The 21,152-nt window shown below is 42.2% G+C and overlaps 1 protein-coding gene across 5 annotated transcripts in view; it reads right to left on the bottom strand.

Moving 5' to 3' along the window:
• The window catches only part of DLGAP2 (DLG associated protein 2), a 1,383,198-nt gene that overhangs the window by 847,433 nt on the left and 514,613 nt on the right, over positions 1 to 21,152 (bottom strand). For 3 of the 5 annotated variants that reach the window (XM_073675364.1, XM_073675367.1, XM_073675369.1), the window contains one exon: positions 1,068 to 1,100. The exons of the other annotated variants lie outside the window; for them this stretch is intronic. In XM_073675364.1, the coding sequence (XP_073531465.1) occupies positions 1,068 to 1,100 (33 nt within the window). The remainder of the gene's footprint in view (positions 1 to 1,067; positions 1,101 to 21,152) is intronic. 5 annotated transcript variants of the gene reach the window in all.

Raw genomic sequence — 21,152 nt, 5'->3', positions numbered from 1 at the left:
TCCGAACTCCCCTCCTGCAAAACAGGATTTGACATCGCAGGAGGAAGTTCTGGTAGAGATGTGACAATCTCCTCTCATTGTCTCTCCTACCTACAACTGCTAAAATTTCACACTCTACAGTTCAAGCTGCAGGAGGCAGTCAATCAGGCTGGGTGGGCAGAGATAGAATTTATCTATAGACTAGATTTGGACTTCAGAGCTCTTTTACTCTCTTGTGGGACTCAGATTTCCAAAAAAGGATTATAAAGCTATTCTAGCATGGATGTTTCCAAGTAAGTATACCAGCCTCATTAGGTCTAAGAAATCTATTTAATAATTTATACATTTTATTTTGTGAAATCTGGTGACAGATCCTGGTTAAAATAAATATGTCTGTTTTGATTGACTGTTTAAAGGCATAAACCATGTACTGGTCTTTAATAACATCATAGTTTATTAAATTTTTAAAAATAAGAATGGTGATGATTATGGGATTTTCTCATTTACTAGGTGTGTACTCTAAACTAAGAAAAACATACAATAATAATATTAATAAACGAATGCATATAATAGGCACCTTCCTATTACAGAAGGATTTCTAACAACCTAAATATGGCCAACCAGCTCCACAACCGCAGCACAAGTGTTGTTGGTGAAGGTTTATTTATATGCTGTTTATGACAGGCTCAATGTTTTAGGTAAGAGGCAATTGTGAAGTGGAGGCAGCCTGCGGCTTTTTACAGTGCATCGGTTCTCTCTGCTGGATAAACACAGCCCCAGGAGGATGACAGTAAGCAGAGCATCCCTGGGATTAGACCATGCTGTCTGTAGGCAGGTTTCAGGTTGACTTCACGCATTACAGTTACACAAGGATGGAGGCAAATTGCAAAGTGATGTACAGTAATCAGCTAAGCAATGTAATATACATTGTCGGAGAGGCTGTAATTATATTCTTTATTACCACCTAAGACATTCACAGTAAAATAAAAACATCTGACTCTTTCTTCTCAGTTTTTGATTCCCAATGTTTCATAATCATAGTTGCATTCTCTTTTGTTCAAATAAATCTAAATATTAAAGTAACTTACCTTTAGATAGTGTGTTTGATTGTATGGAGCACCCTGCAAAGATATTGTGAACGTTTATTTGGTTTCATGCTTTCAGGATCAGTTACAAACTTTTACTGCTCAGTTACCCTCTATACAAGTGAGGCAATGGCCTAGGATAGATAGATAGATAGATAGATAGATAGATAGATAGATAGATATAAGGATAGATAGATAGATAGAAAGATAGATATAAGGATAGATAGATAGATAGAAAGATAGATATAAGGATAGAGAGAGAGATAGATAGATAGATAGATAATAGATAGGTAGATAGATAGATAGATAGATAGATAGATAGAAAGATAGATATAAGGATAGATAGATAGATAGATAGAAAGATAGATATAAGGATAGATAGAGAGAGAGAGATATAGATAGATAGATAATAGATAGAGAGGTAGATAGATAAATGGTAGATAGAGAGATAGATAGACGGTAGATAGCTAGATTGATAGAAAGATAGACAAATAGATAGATATAAGGATAGATAGATTGATAGCTACAGTACAGACCAAAAGTTTGGACACACCTTCTCATTTAAAGATTTTTCTGCATTTTCTTGACTATGAAAATTGTACATTCACACTGAAGGCATCAAAACTATGAATTAACACATGTGGAATTATATACTTAACAAAAAAGTGTGAAACAACTGAAAATATGTCTTATATTCTAGGTTCTTCAAAGTAGCCACCTTTTACTTTGATGACTGCTTTGCACACTCTTGGCATTCTCTTGATGAGCTTCAAGAGGTAGTCTTGAAGAATGAGAAGGTGTGTCCAAACTTTTGGTCTGTACTGTAGATAGACAGAAAGATAGACAGATAGATATAAGGATAGATAGATAGGTAGATAGATAGAAACAGGATAGATAGATAGAAAGAAACAGGATAGATAGAAAGAAACAGGAACGATAGATAGATAGATAGATAGATAGATAGATAGATAGATAGATAGATAGATAGATAGATAGATAGATAAATAGATAGATAGATAGATAGATAGATAGACAGATAGATAGATAGATAGAAAGAAACAGGATAGATAGAAAGAAACAGGATAGATAGATAGATAGATAGATAGATAGAAACAGGATAGATAGATAGAAACAGGATAGATAGATAGATAGATAGATAGATAGATAGATAGATAGATAGATAGATAGAAAGAAAGAAACAGGATAGATAGAAAGAAACAGGATAGATAGATAGATAGATAGATAGATAGATAGATAGATAGATAGATAGATAGATAGATAGATAGAAAAAACAGGATAGATAGATATGGGATAGATAAATAGATAATAGATAGATATGAGGTAGAGAGATAGATAGATAGATAAATAGATAGATAGATAGAGATAGATAGATAGATAGATAGATAGATAGATAGATAGATAGATAGATAGATAGATAGATAGATAACAAGTAGAAAAGCAGTGTGGTTGCATAGCCTTCCTGGTAAAAACCAAACCATCCAGACAAAAAGTAACGAATGGAGGCAGCACAACAAGCAATATGGCAAAAAAACAGAGGTTTATTAGCCCTTAGTGGCTGTTGCAGCATTTTGGTTCTGAAGTGAACCGAAACGTTGCCACAGTTCTTGAAAAAGGTTCACACTTCAGAACTGAAACGTTGCCACATCCACTACGGGCTAATAAACTACTGTTTTTTTGACATATTGCTTGTTGTGCTGCCTCCATTCGTTACTTTTTGTCTAGACAGACAGAAAAATGGAAGCAGGACTCCAAGGTCAAAAAGTATAAATGGTTTATTGACCCATTGTGATGGCGATGTTTTGTTCCAAAATCTAGAACTTTCTCAAGCAGTGTAATAGTATACAGGTGACATATATATAGGTACATAAATTATAATATGAATTAATAGATATACAAAATTTATACACACAATCCATTACATAAAGTACATTAAAATGCAAATATTCAGTGCCTCAGGATTAATGTATTTTGTATGTCTGCAATTTTGTATATCTATTAATTGATATTATAATTGATGTACCTAGATATATATGTCACATGTATACTATTGCACTGCTTGAAAAAGTTCTACATTTTGGAACAAAACGTCGCCATCACAATGGGTCAATAAACCATTAATACTTTTTGACTTTGGAGTTCTGCTTCCATTTTTCTGGATATTATTGAGGTTTGGGTCTTGCGTAGGAGGCTCAGCTCCCGCTTTCTGCTATTTACTATTGCTAGTGCTGCACCAGCTTTTTGCCTTAAATAGATGGACAGATAGATAGATAGATAGATAGATAGATAGATAGATAGATAGATAGATAGATAGAGTTGACACCAGAAGTTTACATACACTATATAAAAAGACACATATGCATGTTTTTCTCAATATCTGACATGAAATCAGAATAAACCTTTCCCGTTTTAGGTCAATTAGGATTACCATAATTTTTAATATTTGCCAAATGCCAGAATAATGAGAGAGAGAGAGAATGTTTTAAGCCATTTTTATTACTTACTGCAAAGTCAAAAGTTTACATACACTAAGATTACTATGCCTTTAAACAATTCCTGACTGCCCATATGATGATGTCATGTGTTTGGAAGCTTCTCACTTCTGATAAATTTTTTGGCAACATCTGAGTTAATTAGAGACACAACTGTGAATGTATTTTAATGCACACCTGAAACACACTGCTTCTTTGTGTAGCATCATGGGAAAGTCTAAAGAAATCAGCCAAGATATCAGGAACAGAATTGTGGACTTGCAGAAGTCTGGCTCATAATTGGGTACAATTTCAAGATACCTGAAGGTGCCTCATTCATATGTACAAACAATTATACGCAAGTACAGGCAAGATGGGAATGTCCAGCCATCATACCGCTCAGGAAGGAGACGGGTTCTGCGTCCCAGAGATGAACGTGCTTTGGTCCGACATATGCATATCAACCCAAGGACAAAAGCAAAAGACCTTGTGAAGATGATGACGGAAGCTGGTAAGATTGTTTCAATATCCATAGTGAAAAAAGTACTGTATCAACATGGGCTGAAAGGCCACTCTGCCAGGAAGACGCCATTACTCCAAAAGAAACATAAAAAAGCCAGATTAATGTTTGCAAATGCACACAGGAACTAAAATTGAACATTTTAGGCATAATGACCATCATTACGTTTGGAGGAAAAAGGGAGAAGCTTGAAAGCCTAAGAACACCATCCCAACTGTGAAACACGGGGTGGCAGCATCATGTTGTGGGGTTGTTTTGCTGCAGGAGGGACTGGTTTTCTTCACAAAATAGATGGCATCATGAGAAAAGAAGATTATGTGGCAATACTGAAGAAACATCTCAAGACATCAGCCAGGAAGTTAAAGCTTGGGCGGAAAATGAGTCTTCCAAATGGACAATGACCAGAAGCATACTGCCAAAATGGTAACAAAGTGGCTTAAGGATAAAAAGGCAAAGTTTTGGAGTGACCATCACAAAGCCCTGATCTCAATCCTATTGAAAATGTATGGTCAAAGCTGAAAAGGCAGGTGAGAGCAAGGCGACCTACAAACCTGGATCAGTAACACCAGTTTTCTCAGGAGGAATGGGCCCAAATTCAATCCAACTATTGTGAGAAGCTTGTGGAAGGATATTTCAAACGTTTGACCCAAGTCATTCAGTTTAAGGGCAACGGTACCAAATACTAATGAAATGTATGTAAACTTTTGACTTTGCCGTAAGTAATAAAAATGCCATAAAACATTCTCCTTCTTTCATTATTCTTACATTTGGCAAATATTAAAAATTATAGTAATCCTAATTGACCTAAAATGGGAAAAGTTTATTCTGATTTCATGTCAGATGTTGAGAAAAACATGCATTTGTGCCTTTTTACACAGTGTATGTAAACTTCTGGTTTCAACTGTAGATTGATAGTGGATAAATAAATAAGTGACACACTGTACAAAACTATCGAATCACCTTATTACAAATGACAAACTTTGTTCATTGTTCTCACACAGATAAGAGAAGGCTTCTGGAAACAGTACCATATCGAATCAGATTGATATACATTTTGTGGGTCCTATGAAGTAATTGACAGTCTTTCTTCCATGTATGACTGTGCATGCAGAGATAGCTGTCAATCACTAGTAGGACCACCCACTGAACTCATATACTTACAATCACCAGTGATTTCAATGAAAAAAATACAAGTTATACGGAATCTTTTCCAACAAACCTACAGTATATATCATTCTGATTCACTTCTTCTCTATACCATGCTGTCCACAGATCAGACTGCATGTACAACATTACAGGTAACCTTTAAGAGCACACTTAAGTTGTCAGTTATTACTGCTGCTCTCATTACCATCTTAAGAGCTTTCAAGAACTGCATTCTGTTCCCTGACAGTCCACCAAACAAGTCAGCTGGATCTAAATGGGGGTGGACGCTGAGCTCCTCATACCTGGCTTACTATCATCTTAGCACTGGTGTTGACCAATGTGCTTAAAAGGCTATGCAGTTCCTATAAAAGGCTGTTATGGCGGCCTATGTTTTCTGTCACCTTTGACCACTTATTATACCAAGTGAACTGTAAGGCAGAGAAACTGTGAAAATGACACTTACTCATACGGATAGGCCAGAAGATTAGATTATTTCCACAACTGCTGTCTCTTCTTTATTCTCTGAGTAGTTCCTACCTTAGGAGAACATGGGTAACATTGGCATATTTTGAAATTCCTAGTTAGGCAATCCTACATCTATAATTTTAAGTGGCAACAAAAAAATATGTAATAAATCAATAAACTGACACAATCATAATAATATATCTAATGAATGAAGCTTTAAGATTCTTGCTAGGGAAGATTCCAGATCACGATAAGTGCACATGTTGTGATGCAGCAGGCATCCCTTTAATGGTTCAGTGTGTGTTTTGACGGACCATGTACCTCCCTCAGCTGACTGGTCACATGACTGTGACATCACACAGGTCCTTTTGCATAACGGAAGGTCTGGACACGTGACTGTGAGATAAGCACAGGTCCTGTGGCTGTTTCTATAGGATATAAAAACCCTGGTAATTTGAGACAGGTGTGTGCAGTGGTGCAAGGGGTGTGATAGGCGTGAGGCCTGTTCCCCATGTGTGTGACACCGTGTGAGGCCTGGTGAGGCCTGATGAAGCTTGGTGGACTCCTGGAGGGTGAAGCCTGGATCCTTGTTTGTGTAAGCGATGCCAGTAAGCCTTGGAGGGCCAGAAGCTTGGTGGACTCCTGGAGGGTGAAGCCTGGATCCTTGTGTGTGTAAGCGATGCCAGTAAGCGTTGGAGGGCCAGAGGTTTTGGAGGATAAGCGTCCTGGAGGGCAGAGCCTGGATCTGTGTGTGTGACAGATGCCAGTGGCCTTGGACGGGGATAAGGGCTGGAGACCACGTGTGGTAAGCCTTAGAGCCACAGTGGTGGTGGAACAAAGCGGACTGAAGCAGCTACAACCCGGCGAAAGGTAAAACACTGCTTATTGTGGACATTGATATGGACATTGATGTTGGTGCCTAGCTGGGGGGGATGTAACTGAAGCCAAGAGCGCCTGTCTGCTAGTTGAAAGGCTCCGGGATGTTATATGTGTAATATGCCGGTGAGCACTAAGATGGACTGTGTGACCAGCAGCTTATGAAGTGTAATAAACTGCTGGACTGTGAAACACCGCAAAGTCGTGGCTGATGTGCTTTAATTGATGCGCTGCAGCGAGTATCCCTCAGGATGATGACTAGCGCTGCCTTACAATGTATTGTCAAGGAGTGACTGTAGCACACAACCCTGATCAACTGTTTCTCAAGAATGGGATGTATATGAATTAATAGTTAAAGGGAAGCTCCCCCAAACATGTTTTGCCAGAGAACCAGTGTCTTCAGTGGTTGCAGGGCAATTACAGATAATCAGCCCATGAAAAGGGGCTTTATTACTTTGAAAATGTGGTCGACTATGCTCAATAGTTCCAGTAATAACCAAATACATAGTATTCTATGCTGATCCTGAAAGCTTTAGTGAATTATCTCATTATCATTTCTGACTGTATCTGCTGAATGATAAAGAGTAACTTACAGTGTGTAAATAGACATGTCCTGATAATTGTCAGCCATTATTAAGGGCTCAAAGCTTCATGGAGTACAACATAATTATTAGCCTCCTCGGAGCACAAAGGCTTCCTAATGTTTACAATGCTGTTTATTGTTTTAGGAAGCATGATTGTGCTAGGTTTACTGACCGCCTTTACGAACTGTACAGTGTTTTATGGAACTACTTCTAATTTGTTTGTCTTGTGCAAGGGAAAAATAAAGTCAATACTTAACTGAAGAAAATTTCAATTTATTATCATCCCTGGCATTAAGAAAATGTATTATTTATAATGTTAAAAATGTAATTCAATCTGGTTGTGAGCATCAGATATGAGGAATATACTTAAAAATATCTGTAACTTGGTTACAAAAAGTACTATACATTTGATAATTACATCACCAGTCATCTCTGCAGATAATGGACTAGATTGGAGATATGTTTTCCAAGACCTCTCCCAATAAGCCCCAAAATACATCAATTCCTCTGCAAATATGACAAAACTTGCAACTGTTTTAGTTCCAGACATGATATACATCTAATAAGTATGACTATATGAGCTCGCTATTGGCTTAAAATAACCCATACTTCTTGCTTGCACAATAGCTACGATGCTTTCATTTAAAAAGGAAGCTCTGATCAGAAAATGACCTAATGTTTAACCCCTTTACTACCCAAGGTGGTTTGCATGTTAATGACCAGGCCAATTTTTACAATTCTGACCACTGTCACTTTATGAAGTAATTACTCTGGAACGCTTCAATGGATCCCACTGATTCTGAGACTGTTTTTTCGTAACATATTGTACTTCATGATAGTGGTAAAATTTCTTCGATATCACTTTGCGTTTATTTGTGAAAAAAACTGAAATTTGGCGAAAATTTTGAACATTTTGCAATTTTCAAAATTTTAATTTTTATGCCCTTAAATCAGAGAGATAAGTCACACAAAATAGTTAATAAATAACATTTCCCACATGTCTACTTTACATCAGCACAATTTTGGAGCCAAAATTTTTTTTACTAGGGAGTTATAAGGGTTAAAAGCTGACCAGCAATTTCTCATTTTTCCAACAAAATTTGCAAAACCATATTTTTAGGGACCACCTCACATTTGAAGTCACTTTGAGGGGTCTTTATGACAGAAAATACCCAAAAGTGACACCATTCTAAAAACTGCACCCCTCAAGGTGCTCAAAACCACATTCAAGAAGTTTATTAACCCTTCAGGTGCTTCATAGGAATTTTTGGAATGTGGAAGAAAAAAATTAACATTTAACTTTTTTCAAAAAAATTTTACTTTAGACCCAATTTTTTTTATTTTTGCAGGGGTAACAGGAAAAAATGGACCCCCAAAATTTGTTGTGCAATTTCCCCTGAGCACGCAGATACCCCATATGTGGGAAAAATACACTGTTTGGGCACACGGCAGGGTTTGGAAGGGAAGGAGCGCCATTTAACTTTTTGAATGTAAAATTTGCTTGAATAATTAGCGGATGCCATGTTGCGTTTGGGGAGCCCCTGATGTGCCTAAACAGTAGAAACCCCCCACAAGTGACACCATTTTGGAAACTAGACCCCTCAGGGAACTTTTCTAGATGTGTGGTGAGCACTTTGAACCCCCAGGTGCTTCACAGAAGTTTATAACATTGAGCCTTAAAAATAAAATTTTCACATTTTTCTCACAAAAATGTTTTTCAGCCCCCAATTTTGCATTTTCATAAGGGTAACAGGAGAAATTGAACCATGCAGTTTGTTGTGCAATTTCTTCTGAATAAGCAGATACCCCATAAGTGGGGAAAAACCACTGTTTGGGTGCACGGCAGGGTTCGGAAGGGAAGGAGCGCCATTTGACTTTTTGATTCTAAAATTTGCTTGAATAATTAGCGGACGCCATGTTGCTTTTGGGGAGCCCCTGTTGTGCCTAAACAGTGGAACTCCCCCACAAGTGACACCCTTTTGGAATCTAGACCCCTCAGGGAACTTATCTAGATATGTGGTGAGCACGCTGAACCCCCAATTGCTTTACAGAAGTTTATAACATGGAGCCGTGAAAATAAAAAAATCAAACTTTTATCACAAAAATTATGTTTTAGCCTCAATTTTTTATTTTCACAAGGGTAAGAGGTGAAAATAGACCCCAAAAACTTTTGTGCAATTTCTCCTGAGTACGCCAATACCCCATATGTGGGGAAAATACAGTGTTTGGGCGCACGACAGAGTTCAGAAGGGAAGGAGCACTGTGTGACTTTTTGAATGCAACATTGGCTGGAATCGAGAGCGGACACCATGTTGCATTTGGAGAGCCCCTGATGTGCCTAAATAGTGGAAACCCCCCACAAGTGACCCCATTTTGGAAACTACACCCCTCAAGGATTTTATCAAGGGATATAGTGAACATTTTGAACCCAGAGGTACGACACAGAATTTGATAACATTAGGTCATCATATTGAATAAGTTGTCATTAGTCTTGAGTGCAAGTGCTCGCTACTTGAGTTTGCATCAGGTACCCAGGTATGCACCATGTATCACGCGTGCTCGAGTGACATGCTCGAGTCCCTGCCCGCATGTTTCACGTTTATTAGACACCCAAAAAAAACATGCGGGGATTGCTCGTGAATGACAGGCAATCCCTGGATTGGGGCGGAGACTTGAGCATGTCACTCGAATACACAAAAAGAAAAAGTGGGCACTGCTGGGGAATAATAATCACAAATAGAAAGGGGTGCTACAGTAACCTGATGTAAAGACACAAAATTATTCGGAAGAAAAAGACTCAGGATATATAACCATGCACACCCAATGTTGGAAAAGTGAAAAAAAATCTTTATTACATGATTACATTTAGACAACGAAAGAAACATTTTTTTAAAAGCATTTAAAACAGACAAAAACATGTGCAGTCTTCTTTATAGAAGGGGGATCCTCATCAAGTGTAGGGCGTAGCGATCATTTTTTAAGCTCAGAAACGAGCGACACCGACGGCGGACGAGGCGGGGAAAACGCAAGCAACGGCAGCAAAAAAACAAGTCTGAACTCTGCAAGGACCATGGCCATCAGGACGTACAGGAAAAGAAACAGGTTTTGAGCCAGAGCTCTGATCAATTGCAGATCATCAATCTCTCTACATATACTCTAAGTGACACTGAAAGGTCTGTATTACAAAAGGGTCTAACATTTTCTCCTATGGTGCCGGCGGACAAATTCACCTTGATAAAAGATTTGTATCTATTTTGTAGGAAAATCATTTTTAGGGTCATTTACAGCAAGTCTGATGTGCCATCAGATCTTTCTTCTCCTACGGATAGACAGGTCTTCTCTGATCTACTTGAACTCCTACGGGACAACCAGGCATACCAAGGTAGGCAAAAATTTCCACACCGATTACCTTCTAAAATCTTACCGTCCCTGTCCATGGTTCCAGCAGTGTTTACCTTCTTTGAAGTCATGAAGGATGAGATCAGGAGATTACCCGCTAATAATTTATCCCATCAAAATCTAACAAACATGGAAAGACGTGCCCTCCTTTGTCTGCAAAAAAATCAGGAATTCCTTATTAAGGAAGCTGACAAGGGGGGTAACGTTGTCCTTTGGCCCCGGGACATGTATACCACTGAAGTACATAGGCAGTTGAATAATAGCAGATTTTATCTGAGGCTTCCATCGGATCCGACTCAGATTTTCTCGGCTAAATTTGAACGATTGATCCTTAAGGCCTTTTCCATGGGGATTATCAATAAACAGGAGAAGGACTTCATGATGGTGAGGAAACCAACTATTCCTACTTTCTACATATTGCCTAAAGTGCATAAAGACCTGGTTTGTCCGCCCGGACGACCCATTGTGTCAGGCATAGGAAGTATCTGTGAAAAAGCATGCATTTATGTAGATTTTTTCTTGCAGCCACTTGCCACCAGCCTTCCTTCTTATCTCAGAGACTCTTCCCATCTAATACAGTCTCTCAACTCCCTAAGTTTACCTGGCCAGTTCCTGCTCATTACTGTTGATGTTGAATCGCTGTATTCCAATATAGCTCACCAGGATGGCATAGCAGCGGTCCTGCACTTTCTGAATAACACGAGTGGAGGTAATCGTCTGCATGACTCCTTTATTGTGGATCTTTTGAAATTTATCCTCACGCACAACTATTTTGTATTCGATCATGTGTTTTATCGGCAGGCCTCTGGGACCGCCATGGGCGCACGGTGTGCGCCCGCCTTCGCCAATCTATTCCTGGGTTGGTGGGAGGATATACACGTCTATCCCTTACGGGAATACAATTATGGGGTTTTCAAGTGGTTCCGCTTCATTGATGATATTTTAATTATTTGGACGGGCACGGAGGTGGAGGCAATTGATTTTGTTGATAGACTTAATGTTAATGACTTTAACATCCATCTTACCCATTGTATATCTTCTTCCGCAGTCTATTTTCTGGATTTGGAAATCAGGATAGTGGGCGGATCACTTGTTACTAAATTATACAGAAAATCGACTGCTACAAACAGTCTTCTACATTACCAAAGCTTTCATCCCAGAAATTTGAGAGACAGTATACCAGTGGGACAGTTTTCAAGGGCCAAGAGGAATTGTACAACACAGGATGACTTCAAAACTGAGGCCAGTAACCTAACTACACGCTTTCGTGAACGGGGCTATCCGAAATCCATAATCTCTAAAGCACATCAGAGGATCATCGCCAAACCACGGGAGGTTCTGTTGCAACCACGAGCTGACATGGAAGACACACAGATCAGATTTATTACTAGGTTTAACAATCAATGGAATGAAGTAGGTGGTCTATTCCGCAAACATTGGAATATACTGAAGACGGATCACCGTCTATCCAGTATATTATCAAACAAACCTTTGCTGACGGCTAGACGAGCCCCAAATTTAAGGGACAAACTCGTTCATAGCCATTACTTACGTCCGTTGTACAATACCTCTGGTGGTAATAGGCTCAAAGGCTCTTTTCCCTGCGGCAATTGTTCTGCATGTCCATTTTTTTCATCTGAAAAAATCTTTACTAACCCGACTGACAATCGTCAATTTCCTTTGAGGGACTACATTAACTGCAGGTCCACTAATGTTATTTATGCTTTGACCTGTCCCTGTCCCAAGGTCTATGTTGGTCAAACATCGCAGGAACTTCGGAGGCGGGTACAGCAACACGCTTCGAATATCCATCTTGCTGAACAGGATTTGAGAAAGGGCAGGACCATCTCCACGGTGGCCCTGCACTTTCTTCAATTCCATTCCAGCAGCACTAATAAATTGCGAGTTACAGGCCTCCAAAAAATGAAGCCTAACCCACGCAATTCAGATCATACTAGGGACCTTTTGAGGACAGAATCCAGGTGGATCTTTACACTTGACACAGTGGCCCCAAAGGGCATAAATGAGGATCTCTCATTTACTGGTTACTTGGCTTAAATTTCCATGGTGTCCTTATAAGCAGTACTCTGTTTATTTTGGGGGTGCATGTGCACCTCCTTTAAATTCCATTCCAGCAGCTTTAATATCAATATTTTTTAGATTCTACCCAGTTCCCCGGGGTTAGTTTCTTATTGGACCCTAATGTTTGATGTAGTGGCTATGAGGGGCACGAATGAGTATTTTCCAGTTTTGACTTTTCCAGACTCCCATGGTGTTCTTATATGTGGAATCTTGCCCACTATTGGGGTTTTGATTCACCTTTTTTTTTTTTTTTTTTCCCTCCCATGGGGCCAACTTGTGCAGTTCCATTAGTTTATTGCTTATTTCTTGTATTTGTGATTGTTTAGCTGTGTGCATCTTTTCACATACTTGCACACAGTCTCATATGCATTTATATGTCTTGTCTTTTATCTTAATAAAGGAACGGGAGGGAAGGAGAGGGGAGGATGGAAAGGGGAAGGAAAAGAAGGGGAAGGGAAAGGAGAAGGAAGGGAAGGGAGAAAGAAAGGAAGAGAAAAAAGGAAAAAGAGGGAAAGGAGAGAGTTTTATTTTAAATGGGATTTTTTTTTTTTTTTTTGTTTTATGTCTGTCTGGTTAGTGAGTCTTATAAGTCCAGGTCTGTATTCTGTTATGTGATGCATCTTTGTATCTATCTTTGTATCTATGCATGTTTGGTGATTGTCCTCAGATCATATACTGACTTCTTAGTATTCCTGGTTTGGACTGCAATTCTTTCTTTCTTTTTTTTTTTTTTTTTTTTTTTAATGCTAGCACTTTCTTGTGTGATCACTATTATTCTCTGCAGCGGACGCGCTGCTCCTGGGGTTTTTGCGTTCCATCGTGGAACGCAAGCCTCTTCTTTATTATGACTACGTGCATAGTTCATTGCTCTGCGTGTTTACCCTTCTGACTGGATATGACGTTTACTTTACTTCCACCCCCGTTCCACCGTATGGTACGGGTGGGACGCACCTTTGACAATAATAGCTTCAGGGCTGTATTTGGCGCCCTCTGCTTTGGACCGGATATGACGTTTAACCCATTTCCGTTTGCGTTCCACGTGGACTGGGTGGAACACATTCTGATGAGAACAGGCCTGTCTACACACCATAGGGAGACAAACACTCACCTGAAACTAGTCACACCATTTGGGATCAACTATATAACACACACATGTGCTCTTAGACAACATACCCCTGACGAAGCTGCGTCTGAGCAGCGTAACGCGTAGGGTCTCTGGTGCCAGCAGGAAATTATTCTTCCATATATTTTTTATTTACTTATTTTCTTGACTTGACCACTCAGGAATGCCTGGCTTGTTATTTATATGTGGATCAACTGTGCCACGTCATATATGACTTTGGTGACACAATCTGGCCAATACCTCTAAAATATGGGCCCTCATTGCCAATAGACCATCTCTCCTACTCCTTCCTTGATTTACTTATATTATTTAGGGGGGCTTGCTTTGTCATAAACACATATTTTGACTGGTTAAGCTGTGCTATTTATAGCCAGGGTTGCTTAGTTGGTCTACATTAATCGAATGTTATATAAGTGATGTAAAATATACCTGTGGCACATAACATAGTGGGGTTTATTGCTATTTTTATGCATATTATCATGAATTCCCCCATATGAAGATTGCACATGTTTTTGTCTGTTTTAAATGCTTTTAAAAAATTTTTCTTTTGTTGTCTAAATGTAATCATGTAATAAAGATTTTTTTCACTTTTCCAACATTGGGTGTGCATGGTTATATATCCTGAGTCTTTTTCTTCCGAATAATTTCATGTCACTCGAGTACCCGCGATACTCAGTGCATACCCGAGCACCTGATGCAAACTCAAGTAGCGAGCACTTGCGCTCCACACTAGTCGCCATATCGTCATCTTTTTTTTTTTACTTTTGAAAAAAATCCCAACCCTAACCCCCACCCTAATACAACCCCAACCCTAGCCCAACCCTAACCCTAGCCCAATCCTAACCCTTGCACAATCCTAATACAACCCCAATCTTAATACAACCCCAACCCTAACCCTAGCCCAATCCTAACCCTAGCCGAACCCTATCCCTAGCCCAACCCTAACCTCAACCCCAACCCTAACCCTAGCCCAACCCTAATCCTAACCCCAACCCTAACCCTAGCCCAACCCTAACCATAGCCCAACTCTAACCCTAGCCCAACCTTAACCCTAGCACAACCCTAATACAACCCCAACCCTAGACCAACCCTAACCCTAGCCCAACCCTAATCCTAGCCCAACCCTAAACCCCAACCCCAACCCTAACCCTAGCACAACCCTAACCCTAGAGTTTATTTTTTACGCCATTCCTCATGTGGTATAAGTGATTAGACGACTTTATTCTTCGGGTCGGTGTGATTACAGCGATACCAGAATCATATCGGGTTTTTATGATTGGCAGCTGTCAAACCCTAAAAGACGCATTTTTTTTGCAAAATCTAGTTTTTTCATCGCCATATTTTGAGAGCTATAATTTTTCCATATTTTGGTCGACAGAGTCATGTGATGGCTTGCTTTTTGGCGGGATCAGTTGACGTTTTTATTGGTACCATTTTCAGGCACGTGACATTTTTTGATTGCTTTCTATTCCGATTTTTGGGAGGCAGAAGAAACAAAAACCAAGAATTCAGGAATTGTTTATTTTTTTAATTTTTCTATGCTGTTCCGCGTGTGGTAAAATTGATAAGGTAGCTTTATTCTTCAAGTCAGTACGTTTACAGCGGTACCACATTTATATTTTTTTTTATTTTTGGCGCTTTTACACAATAAAAGCTATTTTATAGAAAAAATTATTTTTTTGCATCGCTTTATTCTGAGAGCTATAACTTTTATTTTTCGGCTGATGGAGCTGTATGGTGGCTAGTTTTTTTGCGGGACAAGGTGACGTTTTCAGCGGTACCATTTTTATTTATATTCGTCTTTTTGATCGCGTTTTATTCCATTTTGTGTTTGGCGGTATGATGATAAAGCATAGTTTTTTGCTTCGTTTTTTAATTTTATTTTTTACCGTGTTCACTAAAGGGATTAACTGGTGGGACCGTTTTATAGGTCAGGTCGTTCTGGACACGGCGATACCAAATATGTGTACTTTTATTGTTTTGTTTTGTTTTTTTCATAATAATATTTATTGATGTGTACATTATATTTTTATTTTTGGTGGATTCATTTTTTTATTTTATTTTTTAATATTTTTACAATTTATTTATTTATTTTTTTTCATTTTTTAATACTTTTTTTACTTTTATACTTTGTCCCACTATGGGACTTTCACTTTTTTTTACTCTGATCGCCTGTATAGCACAGGGATGGTTCTCCATCCCTGTGCTATACAGGCTGTCAGCGCTGCAAATTCAGAAGATACTTTGGTCATGCACTGCGCATGATCAAAGTATCTTCCTGCTGTCTGGTGACTCGGATGTTGTCATGACGACATCCGGGTCACCATGACAACCACGGAACCCGGCCTCAGACGGCGCGGGACGGCAGGGAAGAGGTGAGTATCGGCGCTTACCTCCGCAATGCTGAGATCGACTTCGATCAGAGCATTGCAGGGGTTAATGTGCCGGGAGTGGTGCGGGACCACTCCCAGCACATAGCACCGGGTGTCAGCTGTGACAATCAGCTGACACCCAGCGGCGATCGTGCCCGCACAGCCTGTGTGCGGGCAAAATCAACAGGGCGTACTAATACGTATCAGGCTCTTAAGTCCCACGGCACAGATACGTATTAGTACGCCCTGGGCTTTAAACAGGTTAAATCAGATTTTTGTGTTTTGTATTTATAAAACTTTTTGGCAATATTTTGGGGATTTTTTTATACTTATTACAATCTGCATTAAAATAAAAAAATTGAAATCTTGCAGTTTTCACATTGGACACTGGGCTTTACCAGACTAATTTTCTGCTGTTTCAGAAAACAACACATTTCACATGGCCAGACTCAAGGTAAATACTTTTATGCCCAAAAATGACAAAAGTATTCTTGGACTGATACCTTTATTGGCTAACCAGAAAAAAATATATATAAGCAAGCTTTCAGAGCACAGAGGCTCTTTCTCCTTTGAGCCTCTGTGCTCTGAAAGCTTGCATATATATATTTTTCTGGTTAGCCAATAAAGTTATCACGCCAAGAATACTTGTGTTATTTTGGGGCATAAAATAGTATTTACATTGAATTTTCTGGCTAACATGGTACCATAATATAACTTTGTATTGTACAACATGGTCAGACTGCAATTCTATCTTTGATATTAAAGGAGTTGTCCACTACAGTACTTTCCCATTGATGCCCTATGTGTAAGATAGGGCATCAATGTATGATCGGCCGGGGTCCTGCACGCGGCACCCCCATCGATCAGCTGTTATCGGTGCTGACCATCAAGTTGTAGTGGCCGGCGCGGGGTACAGCACATCCGTCTCCTATTCAATTTAATGGGAGGTGGATGTGACGCGCCCCCTGGGCTGTGGGGTACCCGGAGCCGGGCCGGTAGACGCTGGGGGTTGTAGTCACTGTGGCGGTGACCCGGTCCGTGACCCAGGGCGGTCAATCCAAGGCGTATTTATATATATGGGTGTAAATGTCCGACTACGCCACCTGTGGAGTGCAGCTAGTGAGGCCGCCACTGCGGAGAAGTCCTCTGAAGCTGATGGTTTGGCAGCAAGGGTGATATAACTCCCCACAGGAAGAGTGTAGCTTCAGGGCAGTGGAGAGGGCCTAGGAGTGGGCCTAGGAGCGGGTGCCCGGAGGTGACGGTTCTGGGGCCTGGGATGCGCTCGCAGGTACGGGACTGCTCCGGTGTGAGTAGGGTGGGCCGGCAGCGGTTTCGCCTGGGGTTGGAGGGCCTGGTTCAGGCATTAGGAGCAGAGCGTCTCCAGTGGCGCCCGGGGTTAGTGGTTCCACCAGGGGGCCCAGGAGCAGGTCGGCGCTTGCAGCTCCCGGGACAGGGAGACTCCTCCTACCTGCTCCTGCGGTCGCTCCCGCGTCACACGCTGCCTCCTGACGCGGGTCTCGGTCCTCGGAGGCCGGGGTGCTGCCGGTGCTTGGCAGCGCTGCTGGCTGTTGGGCCGCCATCCTCTGCTCCATCTCTCTCTTCCATTCTTCGATGGCGTCCCGCTGGGCCTTTGCCATCCTCCGGCCCAGATCTTCCATACCGGCGCGGAGGAATTTGATATCTTCCCGGGGGAGCTTGGCCACCAGCTCCTCCAGGGCATAAGGCTCTTCGGCCTGCAGCGTGCCGCTGGCAGGGTCTCCGGTGCTGCTGCGGTCCATGTCCTTTCCCGGGTGCGGCTTGCCTGGACTGGTCCAGACCACACCCTGTCTCCCGGTTTTCCTTCCTCCCCTCCCCTTTCGGGGGCGGTTCCAGGGCAATCTGTTGTCGGTCACTTCCAAGGGCAGCCGCCCCCACGTCGATGGACACATCCACATACATAATCACTGCTGCTTGGGGCGGGCCCCGCTTTTGGCGCCATTCTGGGACCTGGCCCATGATGGGAGGTGACCTTTGGCTGTTGTTTGGCCGGCACATAATGGCGCCCGTTCTTCAGGGGTGGGCGCCACATTAAGTAGGAAACACAGTCTTTTAGGCACGCAATACCCGATGGTAACGGGTGGGTTACGTATCCTGCCAACTACGCCAAAGTTGATGCGCCCCCTGGGCCGTGGGGTACCCGGAGCCGGGCCAGTAGACGCTGGGGGTTGTAGTCACTGTGGCGGTGACCCGATCCGTGACCCAGGGCGGTCAATCCAAGGCGTATTTATATATATGGGTGTAAATGTCCGGCTACGCCACCTGTGGAGTGCGGCTAGTGAGGCCGCCGCTGCGGAGCAGTCCTCTGAAGCTGATGGTTTGGCAGCAAGGGTGATATAACTCCCAACAGGAAGAGTGTAGCTTCAGGGCAGTGTGCGTGGATGATGGTGGTTGTGCAGGGCGTTCCAGTGCAGTGAATGCTGGCGCAGCAAGGAACACAGAGACAAGATAGTGCAGTCCCAGGGTCTTTACTCACAGTTATTGCAGTTTAAGTTACATGCATCCAAGCAACTTCCCACGTTGTGCTGCGCGTACTCAGTGAGGGGCTCAGTCCACCCTCAGGTATTTCCAGAGCACTTATCAGGACCCCCTTCTGTGTGTCCCTTCCTCTGGCCTTCTCCCTGCACCTCACACCTAGCGACACTTCTATCCGGTACCCTCGGGCCTTGGCAGGCGACGTATGTTCGGTCCCCTGGGTCCTATGTGGCTACCTTCTTAGTGAAGCTGGCGTGGACTTCTGACTTACAGTACATAAAGTGATGCAGCCTCCGGTTTCTAGTTGACCCTTCGTAGTTTTCTCCACTAGTTGAGGGACCGGTTCCCCTTATCTGGCCTGACCCCTCTACCTCCTGGTAGCAGCGGGAGTACGGGTGGCTTGCTGAACGGCCCGTACCCGTAGGGTCCCTTAACTCCTCATTCCTGGAGCCGTCCTGCTCCCTCTCCTCTCAGACTTGGGCCTCAGTCCTAGGCCCGCCTCCGGTGCAGAGCTCATACAGAGCCTCTGCTCCTGTCACTTCCTATTTATACAGCTACTGAAGTGGTCCCCTGATCTACGTTCTCCACCCACACCCACTACATGGTTCCCCCTCTCTAGGTAGTTCCCCCCACTCCAACCAGGGACTGTGCTCTCCCGTAGGAGCAATCTCACCCTGTCCCCCGGAAATGTGGTGTAGTGAATGCTGGTGTTAGGGTCCTGAGCTGTACTCCTTCCTTACCTGAGGGTGAGATACCACACCTCTGGGTGAGATGCAGTACCTCTGTGGCGACTAAACCCTCAGGGATGCCACAGATGTGTAGTACCCCGTTGCGGCCACTACAGGTGGACGGCCAAGCACCACACGTAAGGACTTCCGGTCTGCGGTCACCGGCACCGATAACAGCTGATCGGCGGGGGTGCCACATGCGGAACCCCGGCCGATCATACATTGATGCCCTATTCAACGGATAGGGCATCAATGTGAAAGTAGTGGACAACTCCTTTAAAATGTGAAATGAGCAAGTGCGAGAGTCATTGTGAAGGGAGAGGGAGGAGCGTGCCATCACTGTTTGTAAATGTTAGATCCTGTGTTATCAGCTGTGTATAAAAGCATTACATTTCATTGCAATCCTGCCTTTGATGATAAGAAGCCTTGCTGAAAACTCTTTTTAAAAGGATAGGATGTATGAGTCTAAAAAAGCCCCATTCGTCAGTGCGAAAATTCAAAGGTTACTAGTTTTTATTTATCTTTTTTAATATAGATCATAAAATAAAAAAAATTGCCCCTATAAAAAACAATTACATGTAACACGAAAACCTGATTTAAACAATAGCTAATTTTCTGATGATACCTTCCCTTTAAAGCAGTGGTTCCCAACCTTTCTGACCTTGAGAGCCACATTCAGCTCTGAGACAGGGTCGTGAGCCACATTCAGCTCTGAGACAGGGTCGTGAGCCACATTCAGCTCTGAGACAGGGTCGTGAGCCACATTCAGCTCTGAGACAGGGTCGTGAGCCACATTCAGCTCTGAGACAGGGTCATGAGCCACATTCAGCTCTGAGACAGGGTCGTGAGCCACATTCAGCGCTGAGAGAGGGTCCTGAGCCACATTCAGCTCTGAGACAGGGTCGTGAGCCACATTCAGCTCTGAGACAGGGTCGTGAGTCACATTCAGCTTTGAGACAGGGTCGTGAGCCACATTCAGCTCTGAGACAGGGTCGTGAGCCACATTCAGCTCTGAGACAGGGTCGTGAGCCACATTCAGCTCTGAGACAGGGTCGTGAGCCACATTCAGCTCTGAGACAGGGTCGTGAGCCACATTCAGCTCTGAGACAGGGTCTTGAGCCACATTCAGCTCTGAGACAGGGTCGTGAGCCACATTCAGCTCTGAGACAGGGTTGCGAGCCACATCCAGCTCCTGCCCCCTCACAGTATTGGCAACCAAAGCCCCCATTATGGCTATAATGATAACCAAAGCTTTTCCAGAGAAATTACCCTGAAGCAGAATACCAAGATTCAAGGATTCCTACAATACCCCCATTTAGTATTCTTCCATCAGTCACTCCCAACACACTGCCGCATTCAGCTCCAAGCACCTCCTCTGACAAGTAGCATCATCCAGTCTCCAGCGGACCATACGTAAATTATCTCTAAACCATTAAAACCAGTATATGTGCACCCAGATCTGCTGTTCTATGCAGGGCTAGTCACAAACTTCACCATTTTGAGATGTCTTCTTCATACCCATTTGCTAGACCTGGAGCTAATACACCAAGATGGCAGACATCAGTGAGACACAATTTATTGGACCATGAGCCACATGTGGCTTCCGAGCTACAGGTTGGGGACCCCCATTTGTAAAGTAAAGCTGTGGTTTGCCATGCCACAATATATGTTATCAGAAGATTATAACCATCTAATGTTTGAAGATGTTTCATGGCTTTTCAAAACATAAATATCGTACTATTGAAGGTGTACTGATGTATAGCATGTAAAGACTTGATTGCTGAACACAAATA

The sequence above is a fragment of the Phyllobates terribilis genome, unplaced genomic scaffold, assembly GCF_046119375.1.
Source record: "Phyllobates terribilis strain yellow unplaced genomic scaffold, ASM4611937v1 Scaffold_3__8_contigs__length_932513732, whole genome shotgun sequence".
NCBI lineage: Eukaryota > Metazoa > Chordata > Amphibia > Anura > Dendrobatidae > Phyllobates > Phyllobates terribilis.
This window is presented reverse-complemented; position numbering and strand designations above follow the sequence as displayed.